This window comes from Falco punctatus, assembly GCF_963210335.1.
Source record: "Falco punctatus genome assembly, chromosome: 1".
Taxonomy (NCBI): Eukaryota; Metazoa; Chordata; class Aves; order Falconiformes; family Falconidae; genus Falco; species Falco punctatus.
In genome coordinates, this window is record NC_137580.1 from 59,944,655 (window position 1) to 59,957,413 (window position 12,759).

Sequence of the window (12,759 nt, forward strand, 5' to 3'; positions counted from 1 at the left end):
TGCAGAACACTTCCTGTGATGTTTACCTTGCTGCAGAATAAACTGTCCTCACACTGTTTGCATTACAATGGGCAGAGCTGTAACTTACCTCCCCTTCTGTGGACTGTAAGTGCAGTTCTTTCCTACAGGTAGCCTTTAAGTCTCCTGCAGCTGCATTGACTTGCACTCCTCTGGGTGCTTCCATCACCAAAGATCTCGTAGGAGATTCAAGTCTGAAAGACAAAAAGAATCACTGAATCCAACCACCAAAACCCACTCAGTCTCAAAACCTACAATGCATGTAGATATAAATGTTTTGAACGGTAAAGCAGTAGAAACTAGTTATACATGTGGTTCTCTCACTACACTTTATGAACTGGACAAAGAAAAAAAAAAGTATGTTTAAATCTATTCCTGTTTGAGACAGTTCAGCATATACTGATATAAGCTTCTCTGCTTAGCGATGCTTTCTGGCATTATTACCCAATTTACTTGACTATACTAATACTGAAATATAGGTACTTAAAAATCCACACATCTGTGAGTGCTTCTGTAATGCCAGGTTAATAACTACAGTCTGCTTAGTGACCAATGACAAAAATTCAACTAGATAAAAAGAAAATAAAAAGTTTTAAATAATGATGTAAAACTGATTAGAATGAGTGTATTCACAGGTTCATTCATATTTCTTGTAGGTCTAGCAGCACTATATATGAAGAAGAGAAAAAAAATCTGTTATGTCTCTATCATTGTGCAGTTTTTGTACATTTTTTTCTGTTCTTCAGAATAGGCATTATGCTCTTTAACCCTGTTATAATAGGGTTAAGAGAAATATCACTGGCTTCTGGTATCTTTCCTCAAAGCAGCTACTGTCCTACTGTCAGTTTTTCAATTTCTTTCTATCCCATACTCAAGATCCTCCACGAACCTTAATGCAGAACTATGACACTTTCTTAGCTGTGTTATCTCACAGTATTGTATAGGTTTTTCTTGAAAGGGAAGTACTAATGCAAGGATTTCATAGAAGTTGTGTTCACACACTGACTAGGAAAGATGATTGGATGAAAATATTGAACTAGGGGGAAAAAAAATGGATTCTAATTGTATTCAGCTCTAGACTTATCGCATAGCCCCGTTAAGAGGGAGATAAATCTTTTAATCTCTTTATGACACAATAATATTATGGCAGAACACAGTTCCACTTTACATGAACAAAGGTTTTTTGTAAGATGAAAGATATTAATGGTAGAAATGTCTAGAATGAGTAGCTTGAAGAAAACAGTGTATTTCTTTCTTCAACAAATTGTATTTTGAGTGTTAGGTCACATCCATCCAAAAATATAATGAGGTACTAAAGGTATAAAGGAAAAAATATTTTATCAAAAAATTTGCTACAGAAAAGCCAAATGAAAAATCTGTCAAGCAATGGAACAAGAGAATTTCAGTGTATTTCAACTATTGATTTTTTTAAGTGTTCAGAATACTTATGAATTATCATTTTGAAACCAAAATGCCACATTTGCATGCAAAGTTATTGAGATGGTGTCTGCGAAATATTTGTTTGTTACATGTCGCTGACATTTAATAGAGAACAGGGAGTGGGGGAAGGAAAGCAATTATTTGGCAACACAAAATGAAACTATTAAAGCATGTGTCCAGATAGAGAAAAACACTATTTGTAGCTACCTGTATAAAAAAAAGCATACATGGGATACTTATAGATAAAAGCAGCAGAAAAGTCTATATTTCTGTTACTATTCTGTTCTGCCATTTTCTTCTTTTTTTTTTTTTTTTTTTGACACCCTGTAGGGAGAAGTTAATAGAAGGTTCTGCAGCTCTTTGTACACGGGAAGAATCCAAATATCATTAATTATTTAATCATGTACATCAGTGTTTTTGAAGCGATGGTTTGTGAACTTCTGATGGGTATAAGACAGCAGAAAAAGAGCTTCCAAAACCTTTTAGAAACCATGTAAAAGGTAAAGCTTAGAAATTAGACTTTTGAAAATACTCTGTCACCTTAATGAGTTTTTACCCTGAATTTAAAAGGAAACGGAATTGTATAAATGTTAAACGACTGGATACATCCATCAGCAGCATATTTTTTTTCAGCAGCAGATTTTTGTGATTTATATCTTACTTTCTAGGAAAATGAACACAGTGTTTTCAGCTGTCATTTCATAATAATGAAGATTAAATTTCTCTTAACTACATTTATTACATTGAATAGATGGGTATTAGCAGTGTCACAGATATTTCTGGTTTCATAACATCAAACACACTCCCAGACTTGATTGAAATTTTTCAAGAAATGGACAATAAAAATGGATTTAGATGTATCTTTCAAGAAACTATGATTTTGTTTGAAGAATAAACTTTATTTTTCCAAAATACATGACAGAGTAGTTTTGCCTAGTTTCATCGTGGTTTCTTATGAACTATATTAACATAAATGACTTCCAGTTTGTGTGGAATGAAGATATTTAGGCAATTAAATTCTGAACTTGAGAAGAAGTTAGTATCAGCCTTCTACACACTGTGGAGAACAAATTTCCTTTTCAGACAATAGATTTTTTTGAGCAGCTTTCCGAAATCAAATAATGTGGTAGAAATGTCAGTGAATGGTTGAAGATAGTGGAGTAGTTTTTAAAACACCACCCATCTATTAGGAAAATTTAATGCCTAAGTCTGTTTTACAGTTACAAACTTACTTTTCTTATTATTCTTTGGATGATCTACATCTGAAAAGTGACTTAACTGTACAATCTGCAGCATGCTACTGGAAATGCAAGAGTCTACACACATAGAGAGATTATTTCCTTAATGCTTGGTGATAAATGAGGTTTGATATGCAGCTGTTTATAATATTTTTCTTTCTGTCACATTTCTGAAAGCTTTAATCTTTACTATAAAGTTATTGTAACCCTCCTCATTGTAATACCCATCCCTCCAAGGAAAACTGCATTATTACAATAGCATATCAAGAATTTGCTTTCCTTTCAGATTTACTGATGGTCTGTCACAGTGGCATTTACATCTATGACGGAACCCTATTCACAGAATTTCTTTTTGCTTTTTTTTTTTCCCATACAACAAACAGCTATGATGGAGAAGGTACGTACTGCTGTTATTCGGCAGAAAATACAACACTGCAGGGAAGAGTCTTTCAAAAAGAGGTTTTTAAATAATACAATCTGTCAATACACTATATGTGATACAGACAGATGAGCTATCCAGAGCAGAGAAGGGCTTTTTTCTTTTTTTTTTTTATCAATGCTTAATTTGTGAAAAAAAAACCCAAACAAATTTCAGAGGATCAAAGCTATATGAATTTGAGTTGAATTTATTAAAGAATTATTGCTAAAAAAAGGAATCTTCAAATATCTTGAATATGTTCCTTTGAAGGTATTAAAATATTTCTCATCAGAAATGCAAAAACATTTATTTTTCATTGGGTATTTTCTGTTTACAAGCTGACCTAGATTGTATTTAAGATAAATAATTTAATAAATGAACCAAAAGGTTTCATTTTGGGTTTTAAGAAATTTCATGTACCTTTTGCACATCCCTCGTATTCACATGGGATATAATTTATCTATGTTAATTTTGCTCTGCTGGTTAGCAGAAGGTATTTCTTATAATAGAAGGAAATAGAAGATTCCCCTGTGCAGATGTGAATAACATATTTGATTCATGTGTATTTAAGAAGTGGTTCCAACCCATGCTACTTAGTAAAACTATTGATATGAACCTCTACCAATTTGGAATTTGTATCCAAAACAGGGGATTGAAAAATATGCACTCAACTAGAGGTCATACATCTAAAGCAGGTACTCATTTCCCCTTTACTGGCATCTTTACACCTGGGGGTCAAGAAATCATTCAACACTCCCAAATATATAACTTTTATATATGATGGGTTTGCCAACATCAACTGTGGCTTCGTTCAGTTAGCATAGGAATACAGTTACTTAAAAAACCCCAAAACAAACATTTTGCAAATATAAAACCAATGAAACATTGTCTTGGTAAGCTCTTTCTAGATTTCTATAGATTAAAATAATGGTGTAATTGATCTTGCTGCCTATGGGTAAAGAGTTGTGTCAGACTGGGTCTGCCGAGAGAGATACACAAAGAGGAGAAGGGAAGGCAAAAGGATGTGCCAAGCTTCTCTCTATCCCTCTTCCTACTTCTTTTCCTTGTAAACAAGCACTTCCAATACTGAAACCCCACAGAACACAGGGCCGTCCTCCATTTTGTTCCAAATTAGAATGAAGGATATTTAAGAAAAAAAAAATAATATTGAAAATGTCTTTTTTCCAGAAACCTCAAACGATTTTAAATATTATTTTTTTTTCATTTCTGTTATTATGAAAAGAGGAGCTGGCTGCCCTGATACTCAAGGAAACTGGTTTCAAGAGTCCTCCAGTGAGACCAAGAGTCCTTAAAAGAGGCCACTGAACACCGATGTTGCTAGAAAAAATTAGGGTTTCCATTCAGTCCCTTTCCTGGAAGTTAGGCTGCAAACTCCAGTATTATCCACAAAGAATAGCCAGGGACTTTGATGATCATGGTGACAAAAAACCTGGAAGCCATTTTTAAGATATTGTAACTATTCAGAGGATTCTTGATTAACTGCATTTGACATCACAGTGGGAATGCTATGAAAAGAAAATTACTATTCACTCATTTCATTCTCATTACTTATACTATTTACAAGATTATAAATGCACCTTTTAACATATATGTGACTAAAAACCTCTTTTTGATACACCTCCACATATTCGCAAGACACATACAAATCATTGTCAGAATAGTTATTTTACCTGAAGCTTGTTGCATTCTGATGTTTTTAACTAAATGCTTATAGTTTCAGGGTGATTTTTTTTTTTTTTTTTTAAATTGAATTACAACAGTCAGTGTGCAGGCCTCATGAATCCTTAGTATTGTTCACTAATCATCAGCTATCCTTTACAAGGAAGCAAAATTCTCAGATGCTCATATGAAGCTTTCTTTGATTTATGTGGGAACCTAACCTTCAAGGGCAGAATATTTTGTGACGACACAGCACGAGTCTTAAATAGGACAAAGTTAACTAAATGTTTTATGGAATAGGTAATGGCCTAAACCACTAAATATTAACATGACTTTCCCCCCCCCCCCCCAATATCCAAATTTTTAACTCATGGACAATAAACTTAAATAAAGAGGAAGCTTTCTTGACTGAAAGCAGAACAGTAGAATGACATTCAGCATAACATTTCACGTTATGTCCATGCTCTGCATGTCACTGACTTTGGCATGTGTCAGCATGCCCTTATTATAATTCCTGAAATTCTCATTAACCCAGAAATCACCTCACTGGGCTCAGATCTGAGTTCTAATTGCCCTGTTCATGTCACTGGTTTCAGTTCAGTGGGCCTGCATTGTCATAGCAACACTTGAAACAACTGAATATTTTAATGTTATTTGACATAGATGATAAATCAGAAAAACAATTTCCCCACATAAAGGAAATAAAGGATCTCTTCTGAGAATGTAAAAGACACAAGTTACTGAGTAGGAAAAGTAAGGAATAAAATGTCATTGAAGAATTTTCAGCAATGTTATTAAAGGACTAGAAAAAGTGAAGGAGCATCAAGGAATGGTAAGGAGTGCTGGACAGAGCAAATGTTTAAAGCAAGAGCTTGACAAAATGAGCAGGTGATGTGAGGAAGGTTAAAGAGAATTTAATGCATGGTTGTTTCTTAGAGTGGGTGGGGACATAGCCAGAATAGCTAAAGTCAAGAAAATTATCAAAATCCAAAATAATATTAAGAACATAATAAACCAAAAACCTAACTGGAATCTCAGGCAGTAATAAATCACGCCTTCTAGAATGAAAAGTCCACTAAAACTGATATCTTTGAAAACCAACAAAATCAGAAGAACTGTAGAGTATAGAATCTGAGTTTTCATGTCTTAAAGAAATACCACAACATGCTTGGGAGTTCATACTGTTTGACAAAGATCTGGATATGACACAATCCAAAGCAGTCCCTTAAGAAAAGGTATGGAAAAAAAAAAAAATCTTCATAGCCCTGAAATCTTAGAGCTACCCCTATTCCACTCAAAACATTCACCTTCCTATAATCTTCCTTACTTTTGTTCTGACCTGAAACCCCTTCTACACATGCCCTGCTACTCCGCTGAACTCCTTACATGAAGTTCATTTTATTTCCAGAAATAGCTCCCTTACCTCAGTTGTCTTTCAGAATATATTTTCTTGAAATAGAAATCTATCTTGGCAGAAAAGGATTGAAGCAACATGCCCACAGAGAACACTCAAGTGGCTGTCGAGTAAGATCTGAACATAAAGTGCCTGGGGGAGGCTGAAGAGCAAAACTGGGCTCTTTGAACAACTGGAAACACATGAGAACTGGTTGACATAAAATCTTCTTACTTTAGAAAACCATTAGCTTCCTGATTGGGAAGTGACAGTCTGGACCACCTGTAATCTTCTAATGATATTTTCAATACTGTTTTCTTAAAGGGCCTTTAGATAATATAAACAGATACATTTTAGCTGAGAAAAACTGTGACATAATTTTGATCCACATCTAGAAAAAACTGCATCTCATTGAAAATTATTCTGCTGAAGTCCTTTTAACAGCTCTTCTTCAACCTCTACAGAATAAGCATAGCACAAAGATTAGAATAGATTCTCCTGTGTCTCATACTTGGACTGTATTTAAACAGCCCAAGAAGAAAACAGCCCGTTTAAAAGAAAAAAAAAAAAAAATCAGAAAAGATTTGGTCAGTTCCCTTTGAGTCACTTTTTATGAAGAAGCCAAATAGCTTTTTTCTCTCATCTCAGCTGTGAATTCTATCTTGAAATACAACTGAGACTAGGATGAAAATTGCAGGATAAGACATGCAAAATCATTCATTCTTCTCTATTGCTTAGGTTACATCTGCAGTTCTCTGTATAATTACAGATATAAGCAATAGGAGCTGTTTGGAAAACTGTGGAACTAATAGTTTTACAAACTCATGTACTCTCTGTAACTATTCACCACACAACCTCCCATCCTCTGAACCTCCTTTTTCTTATAGCCATCCTGCATGAGCTTCAGATCCTTTGCTCGGCTTAACATGGTTCTAGGGCAAGAACCCAAACCATAACCTCTGCACCCACAACCACAATACTGCTAGAAACTCCAGTGACCTGCCCGTGAAGCAAGATATGTCAAATTTGAGGGTAGTCTGAAATTGTGTGTATACAAATGAGTAAACTGATATCAGTAAGGACTAATAATACTGGCTGATTTTCTGTTAGCATCTCCAGTTGGGCACTAGTTAGCAGAAAACATAGAAAATTAAGGATCTTTTGCCTTCTACTGAACATGGATGAAACTGCCTAGCTGCATAACAAATTATCAGGGATAATAAGGGAGAGAACAGATAGACAAACAGCAAAATTAGAAGCCTTATTTTCTCAGGAAAGTGGCTGAAAGATGGCATAGAAAATGGAGATACTCCTAGGAAGGGGAAAAGAACAACTAGAGTGAAAACATCTCTGGGGAGACATGTAGCATAAGGAAATTAAATGTTGCTCAAATGAAAATAACACAAAACACTTTTTAGTAGTAGTTTGCTACTTATGCAGTAGTAAGGCTATTCACTTAAAATCATAAGAAAGACAGGAAGTGAAAATATTATGGATGTTACAGGAGGATAACTTGGCCTTAATGGTGTATAGTACAAGGTTTATAGGCTATAGGTAGTATATCAAATTACATTTAATTAGAAAAACTACAGCAAAAAGGAGCATGCAAGTGTGGTGCAACAAGACTTTATTTGGTTTAGAGTCCAAAGCACTTCAGAAATGAGTTCTGGTGTCACGAACATCAGCCCCCAGGCACTGAGGACTGTTGTTCAATTTCCATTTAGAAAAACAGTCAAGCGCTACTACCTGGAATATCTATGAAAATGAAATACTTGAACAAAGCACGTGCTTTCATATCTACTCCTAGGCTGGACCTACCTGGAACTAGAAATTCTTGAATAAGCAGCAGCAGCTTGGGTCTAGAAGTAGCTTAGTAGCCCTGAGGCAACCTCAGATGCAACAAGCCTTGCTGGAGCTGAAAGCAGTCAGCAGGGTGCTGCTGAAACCCTGAGGGTCTCCACCTGGGACCCTTGAGCACCTCAGCTGGTCACAGCTGCTATTAGACCTGAGCAGGCTTTATGTAAAGAATGATCCTCAGCTGCCTTTACACTAATCTGCAAAGTTGCCTGATCTTTCATTAACTCAGCTTTGTGCAAATGCTTGCTATTGCTCCAAGCTTTATACAGGCTTTGAGATAGGATTCATAGAGTATTATATTTACACTTATAACCCTGTTAGCCTGAGACAGCTATGCTTGGAGCCCATCTGTGTGTTCCTGAAACCATGGCACAGCATAATTATAAAGCAAATATAATCCAGTCACTGATAATAAAGAATTTTGGTTGTCACTGTTCTTCCTTTGGAAAGGCTATGCCAGAACCTCTTGCATCTGAGAGGCAGAATGCTAATTTATATTTAATATGTCATCCAATATTCACCATCATACTGTTGAGTTTCATAATATTCTAATGTCAGTGCTCAAAATCTTCTGATTGCCAGTGCTTCCAAACCTGTGTACTTCCTTCTAGCACAGAGCTATTAAAACTGTAAATAAGATCAGTCCTGAAGAAACTCTCCTTTCAATCTCCCTCCAGGCTAAAGGAGGGATTTAAACAATATATGTTTATTATATACCACTTAATAATTCTTTAAATACAATCTTCTCTGTCTTGCCTTTTTTATTTCTCATTAGATATAGCACTATATTAAATACTTAAACTCCAATCTAGCTATTTACTCTTTTCCAGCATATCTGGTATCTTATCAAGGGAAAAAATATTTCTTTGAATTGTCATAATCTACCCACTTTCTATTTCATCCTCATTTTTCAAGTCTGTCTTCAAGCCATTAATAATTATATTCTTTAATGAAACTTTAAAAATAATATTATAAAGCATTGCATATTGCTGAGTTCAGGCTAAAGGGACTAACAGACTAGATGACTCTTTTAACCCATTTTTTCCATCCATTTCACTAGAAGTGGTGCCTTTACCAAACCATCAGTCCCACAGAGTCTGTCTTCCAGTTTGAAAGCTTTATTATAAATTTTGGTTATTTGACCTTATTTTCACATGCAATTCAGTCACAGATCAGGGATAGAGATTATCCAGTACCCTAAATTAACCACAAGAAACCCAAGCAATTTTGCTATCTATTTTGATAGCAACACTTTCTTCCTTCGTATCTGTTTGTACTAGAGCCTTTTCCCTTCTCCGAAGTCAAACACAGGCATTGTCACTGAACCTTAAAGCAAATTATTCTTTCAGTTTAAGAGCCATACCTAGTTACCTTTTGTTCCTGCTATGTCCTATCTGCATAGTAATTTGATCTTGCAGTTATCCCCAGAGAACAACAACAAATTAATTTACCTCCTTATTAAAGAGGTTATTGAGGGCAAAGCTATCTGCATTTAACTACTGTCTGCCTCTTTTGTGCATGGATGTTACTTATTAGTGCACCATGTTTTAATGCACTATTAGCCTAAAACCAATATTTGGGGACCTATTATATTGCCAGTTTAGTTTTCCTAACTGTATTCCTGTGAGAAAAAGTAGCAAGAGAAATATGAAGATTAAATTATTAAGATATAATTCATTTCCCTGATTCTCCGGCATGATTCTTTTATGCTACTTATCCCAGCTAATGAAAGTCAGATTTAATTAGGTTTTGGGATTTGACACAAAAGGGCTTACCAGCTTTCACAAAGGATCATAGAAAAACATCTTCTGAAAGCAAAACCTCCCTAGCTATTATTTGAAAATGTAAGACAGGAGGAAAGATGTGACTGAAGTGGCTGGGCACATAGGAATGAATTATTTTAAATCTCAACTGATTTTTATTTTTACACAGCACATTTTTAATAGCAAATATTACAGATATTTCTCTGTCTGAAGACCTCAAAATCTGGCTATAGAACAAAGTGGCTGAGGCAAAGTTTAGATATGTGAAATTAATATGAATCTGACTTTTTCTTTTTGGCTCCCTGTCCAAAGTAGATTGAGCTAAATCCCAGGATTTTTGTGGCAAACACTATGAGCCTTGTGGGTATTAAAATTTTTATCCTAATTTTATAGTTCAGTTACATTCCCAGTAATCAAGGTGGTCAGAATTTAATTTTTAAAATTAAGTAGTGAATTGTTTTATATATCCAAGGTTATGAATAGTTTTCCAGCATCTTTTTTTTTTTTTTTTTTTTTTTTTTTTGGGGGGGGGGGGGCGGGGAACCACCACAAACAAACAAACCAAAAAACCAAAGGTATTATTTAAATATACTCATAGCTTGATGCCTGAGCTTTCCTACCTCACCAAAAACATATATTCCTACATGAAAAATACGGGATCATTTATATTTTCATTAGCAATCTAATAAAAAATCTTTTGTCTTTCAGCCCTGTATACAAGTATTGTCATTGTCTAATGTATTTACATTTATGCACTGCAACTTGCTGTCAAACTGCAATCACCTGTATCCACTGAAAAATAATGAATTTTGATGTCAACTCAGCAAACTCTTTAGTGTTATGGTTAATTTCAAAAGTCCCAAGCATAAGGATACAATATTTGGAAAAATACATTGGTTTAGGATTGCCTAGATTAGTATGGTCTACTGGACACTTTGGCTAAGTTTCTACCAAAACATTAAAAAGTGCTAGGACCCAGGCCAGACCGCTGGAACTTAATCATCTAAGCAGCTAAACAGTTGCAGACATATTTAACAGTCAATTGAGAATCAGTTATTACTCTCCCAAACAATTTGCAGGCAATATTTGGAGGGTAGCATATACCAAAGACCATTCCTACTTGGGATTTAGGATGCAACTATTCTGTTTTAGGGGATAAAATAATTTTACAATATTAGTGTAGTTGTATCAGTTGGACCTGAGGCCAGAAAATGTGTTCTAGTATTGTTTTGTTTCTGTGACAGGCGTAGCTTCTAAGGCCACAGGGAAATATTATGTTAGGGTTGGTGACCATTCTGTTTAGGCATATTTGGCAAACATTTATATAAATGCTACATCACTCCTTTATGACAACATTCTTCAAATTAGAAAAAAAAAAAAAGCAGATAATTCAATTTATCTTTCTGGAAAATGAATGCAGGGCTTAAACTTTTTTTAAAAAAAACACAACTGTTCTGTTTCTTTTTTTAAAATAATTTGAAATAAGATTGAAAAGCATATGGTAACTGGATTTTTCAAAGGATATACATGATCTAAGGTTCTAACTGTATTTTGCTGTCAGAAAATATCACACAAACCCATAATTATTTATGGTTCTTTCAAGCTACAAGATTAAAAGGGCCTGCAGGTTCTCTTCTAGAAACATTCATGCCAAAAGCCGAGAAATCTCTGTCCTAATAGTAATTGTCACTATTTTAGGAAGACTAAAATGACCTGAGAATTTGAAAAAAGGAATATCACTGAATCCCAACTAATATATAGTAGCACAGGTGTACAAAAACTTTCAGAACACAATACAGACTGAATATATTAAGAATAAAATCACTTACACATAAGATAATGTTGCTTGACCAAACAGTAAGGGTTTCCATTTCATAATTTCTTTTTAATAAGAAGTTTGGATTAAGTTCATTGTTAATGAGTAGGCAGAAAGTTGAATGGAAAATTCTCACTTATTTAAGTTCAACTTGGAAAAATGAGCTGAAGGAATGGTAGAGTTGGAAAACATTAAGCAACAACGGGCATCATGGCAATGAATAAAGCCAAAAGACAGATGTGGTGAATGCTCAATATGTAAATTTCGCAAGCAACATGAGGTGGTTTTAACATTGGTGAAATTAATCCTGAAGATACAGGGTTATCAAGTTTACTATATATTTGCACTCTGTTATTATTATTTAATTATTAGAAAGAAGTTGACAAAACAGCATCTCCACAGACTTTGAGTGAGACAAGTTCCACCATCTTACTCAAATTTTTGGGTCCCTGAAAAAAGAAAAGCTTGTTATGTCTCAGCTTTGATTTCTGCTGAACTCCCTTTGATTAGAGACCATCATGCCTTGGTGGTCACCAGTAATAAACAACAACTCTCAACAAGGGACTGACAGGAGTCTTGGCAGGTGATAGGGATTTTTAAGATAAAAATTCACTTAAAAGAATCCTCTGGAGGGCTCCAAGCCATTACATTGCCTTAAAATGTTTAGTATGAATAATCGGATACAATCATTTACTTGTTACACTCCACATATAATGGTAAAACATGTCCACATTGGCAGCTTCCTGCTCATGATTTCTGCAGCATCATTAGTGATCAATGACCCTAAATGCCTTTAAAAATATAGGGAAGGACATTTAACAATGCTTTTCTCTAGCAATTAATTGCAAACACTGCTGGGCAGGTAAAGAGAGAGAGAGATATATAATGTTCAGGAATCATAGCAGAATCAGGTCAAAGTCTATACTGTTTCTCACCAGTTCTGTTGAGAGAAACACAAGGAGGGACCTTTGATTTTCTGGAAGTGTCATGTATTCTCATTAGTCATCCATAAAAATTATGAATTAGTATTTAGTGCTGCACATATATGTACTTCAAGAAAAAGCTTTCCCTATAAATCTTTCTAAATTTTTTCTTTCTCAGTCTATAGATGCTCTAGTAAGTTTTAGACTTGATCG

General features: G+C 34.7%; 1 protein-coding gene and 1 long non-coding RNA gene across 2 annotated transcripts in view; one reads left to right on the forward strand and one right to left on the reverse strand.

The window, feature by feature from the left end:
- Window positions 1–12,759, reverse strand: part of SGCZ (sarcoglycan zeta) — a 551,451-nt gene that overhangs the window by 69,067 nt on the left and 469,625 nt on the right. Inside the window, exon 7 of the mRNA XM_080373912.1 lies at window positions 89–212. Coding sequence (XP_080230038.1) covers window positions 89–212 — 124 coding nt within the window. The remainder of the gene's footprint in view (window positions 1–88; window positions 213–12,759) is intronic.
- On the forward strand, window positions 196–9,469 carry LOC308058317. The gene is made up of 2 exons (XR_013925769.1): window positions 196–789; window positions 846–9,469. It is a non-coding gene; the product is annotated as an uncharacterized lncRNA (long non-coding RNA).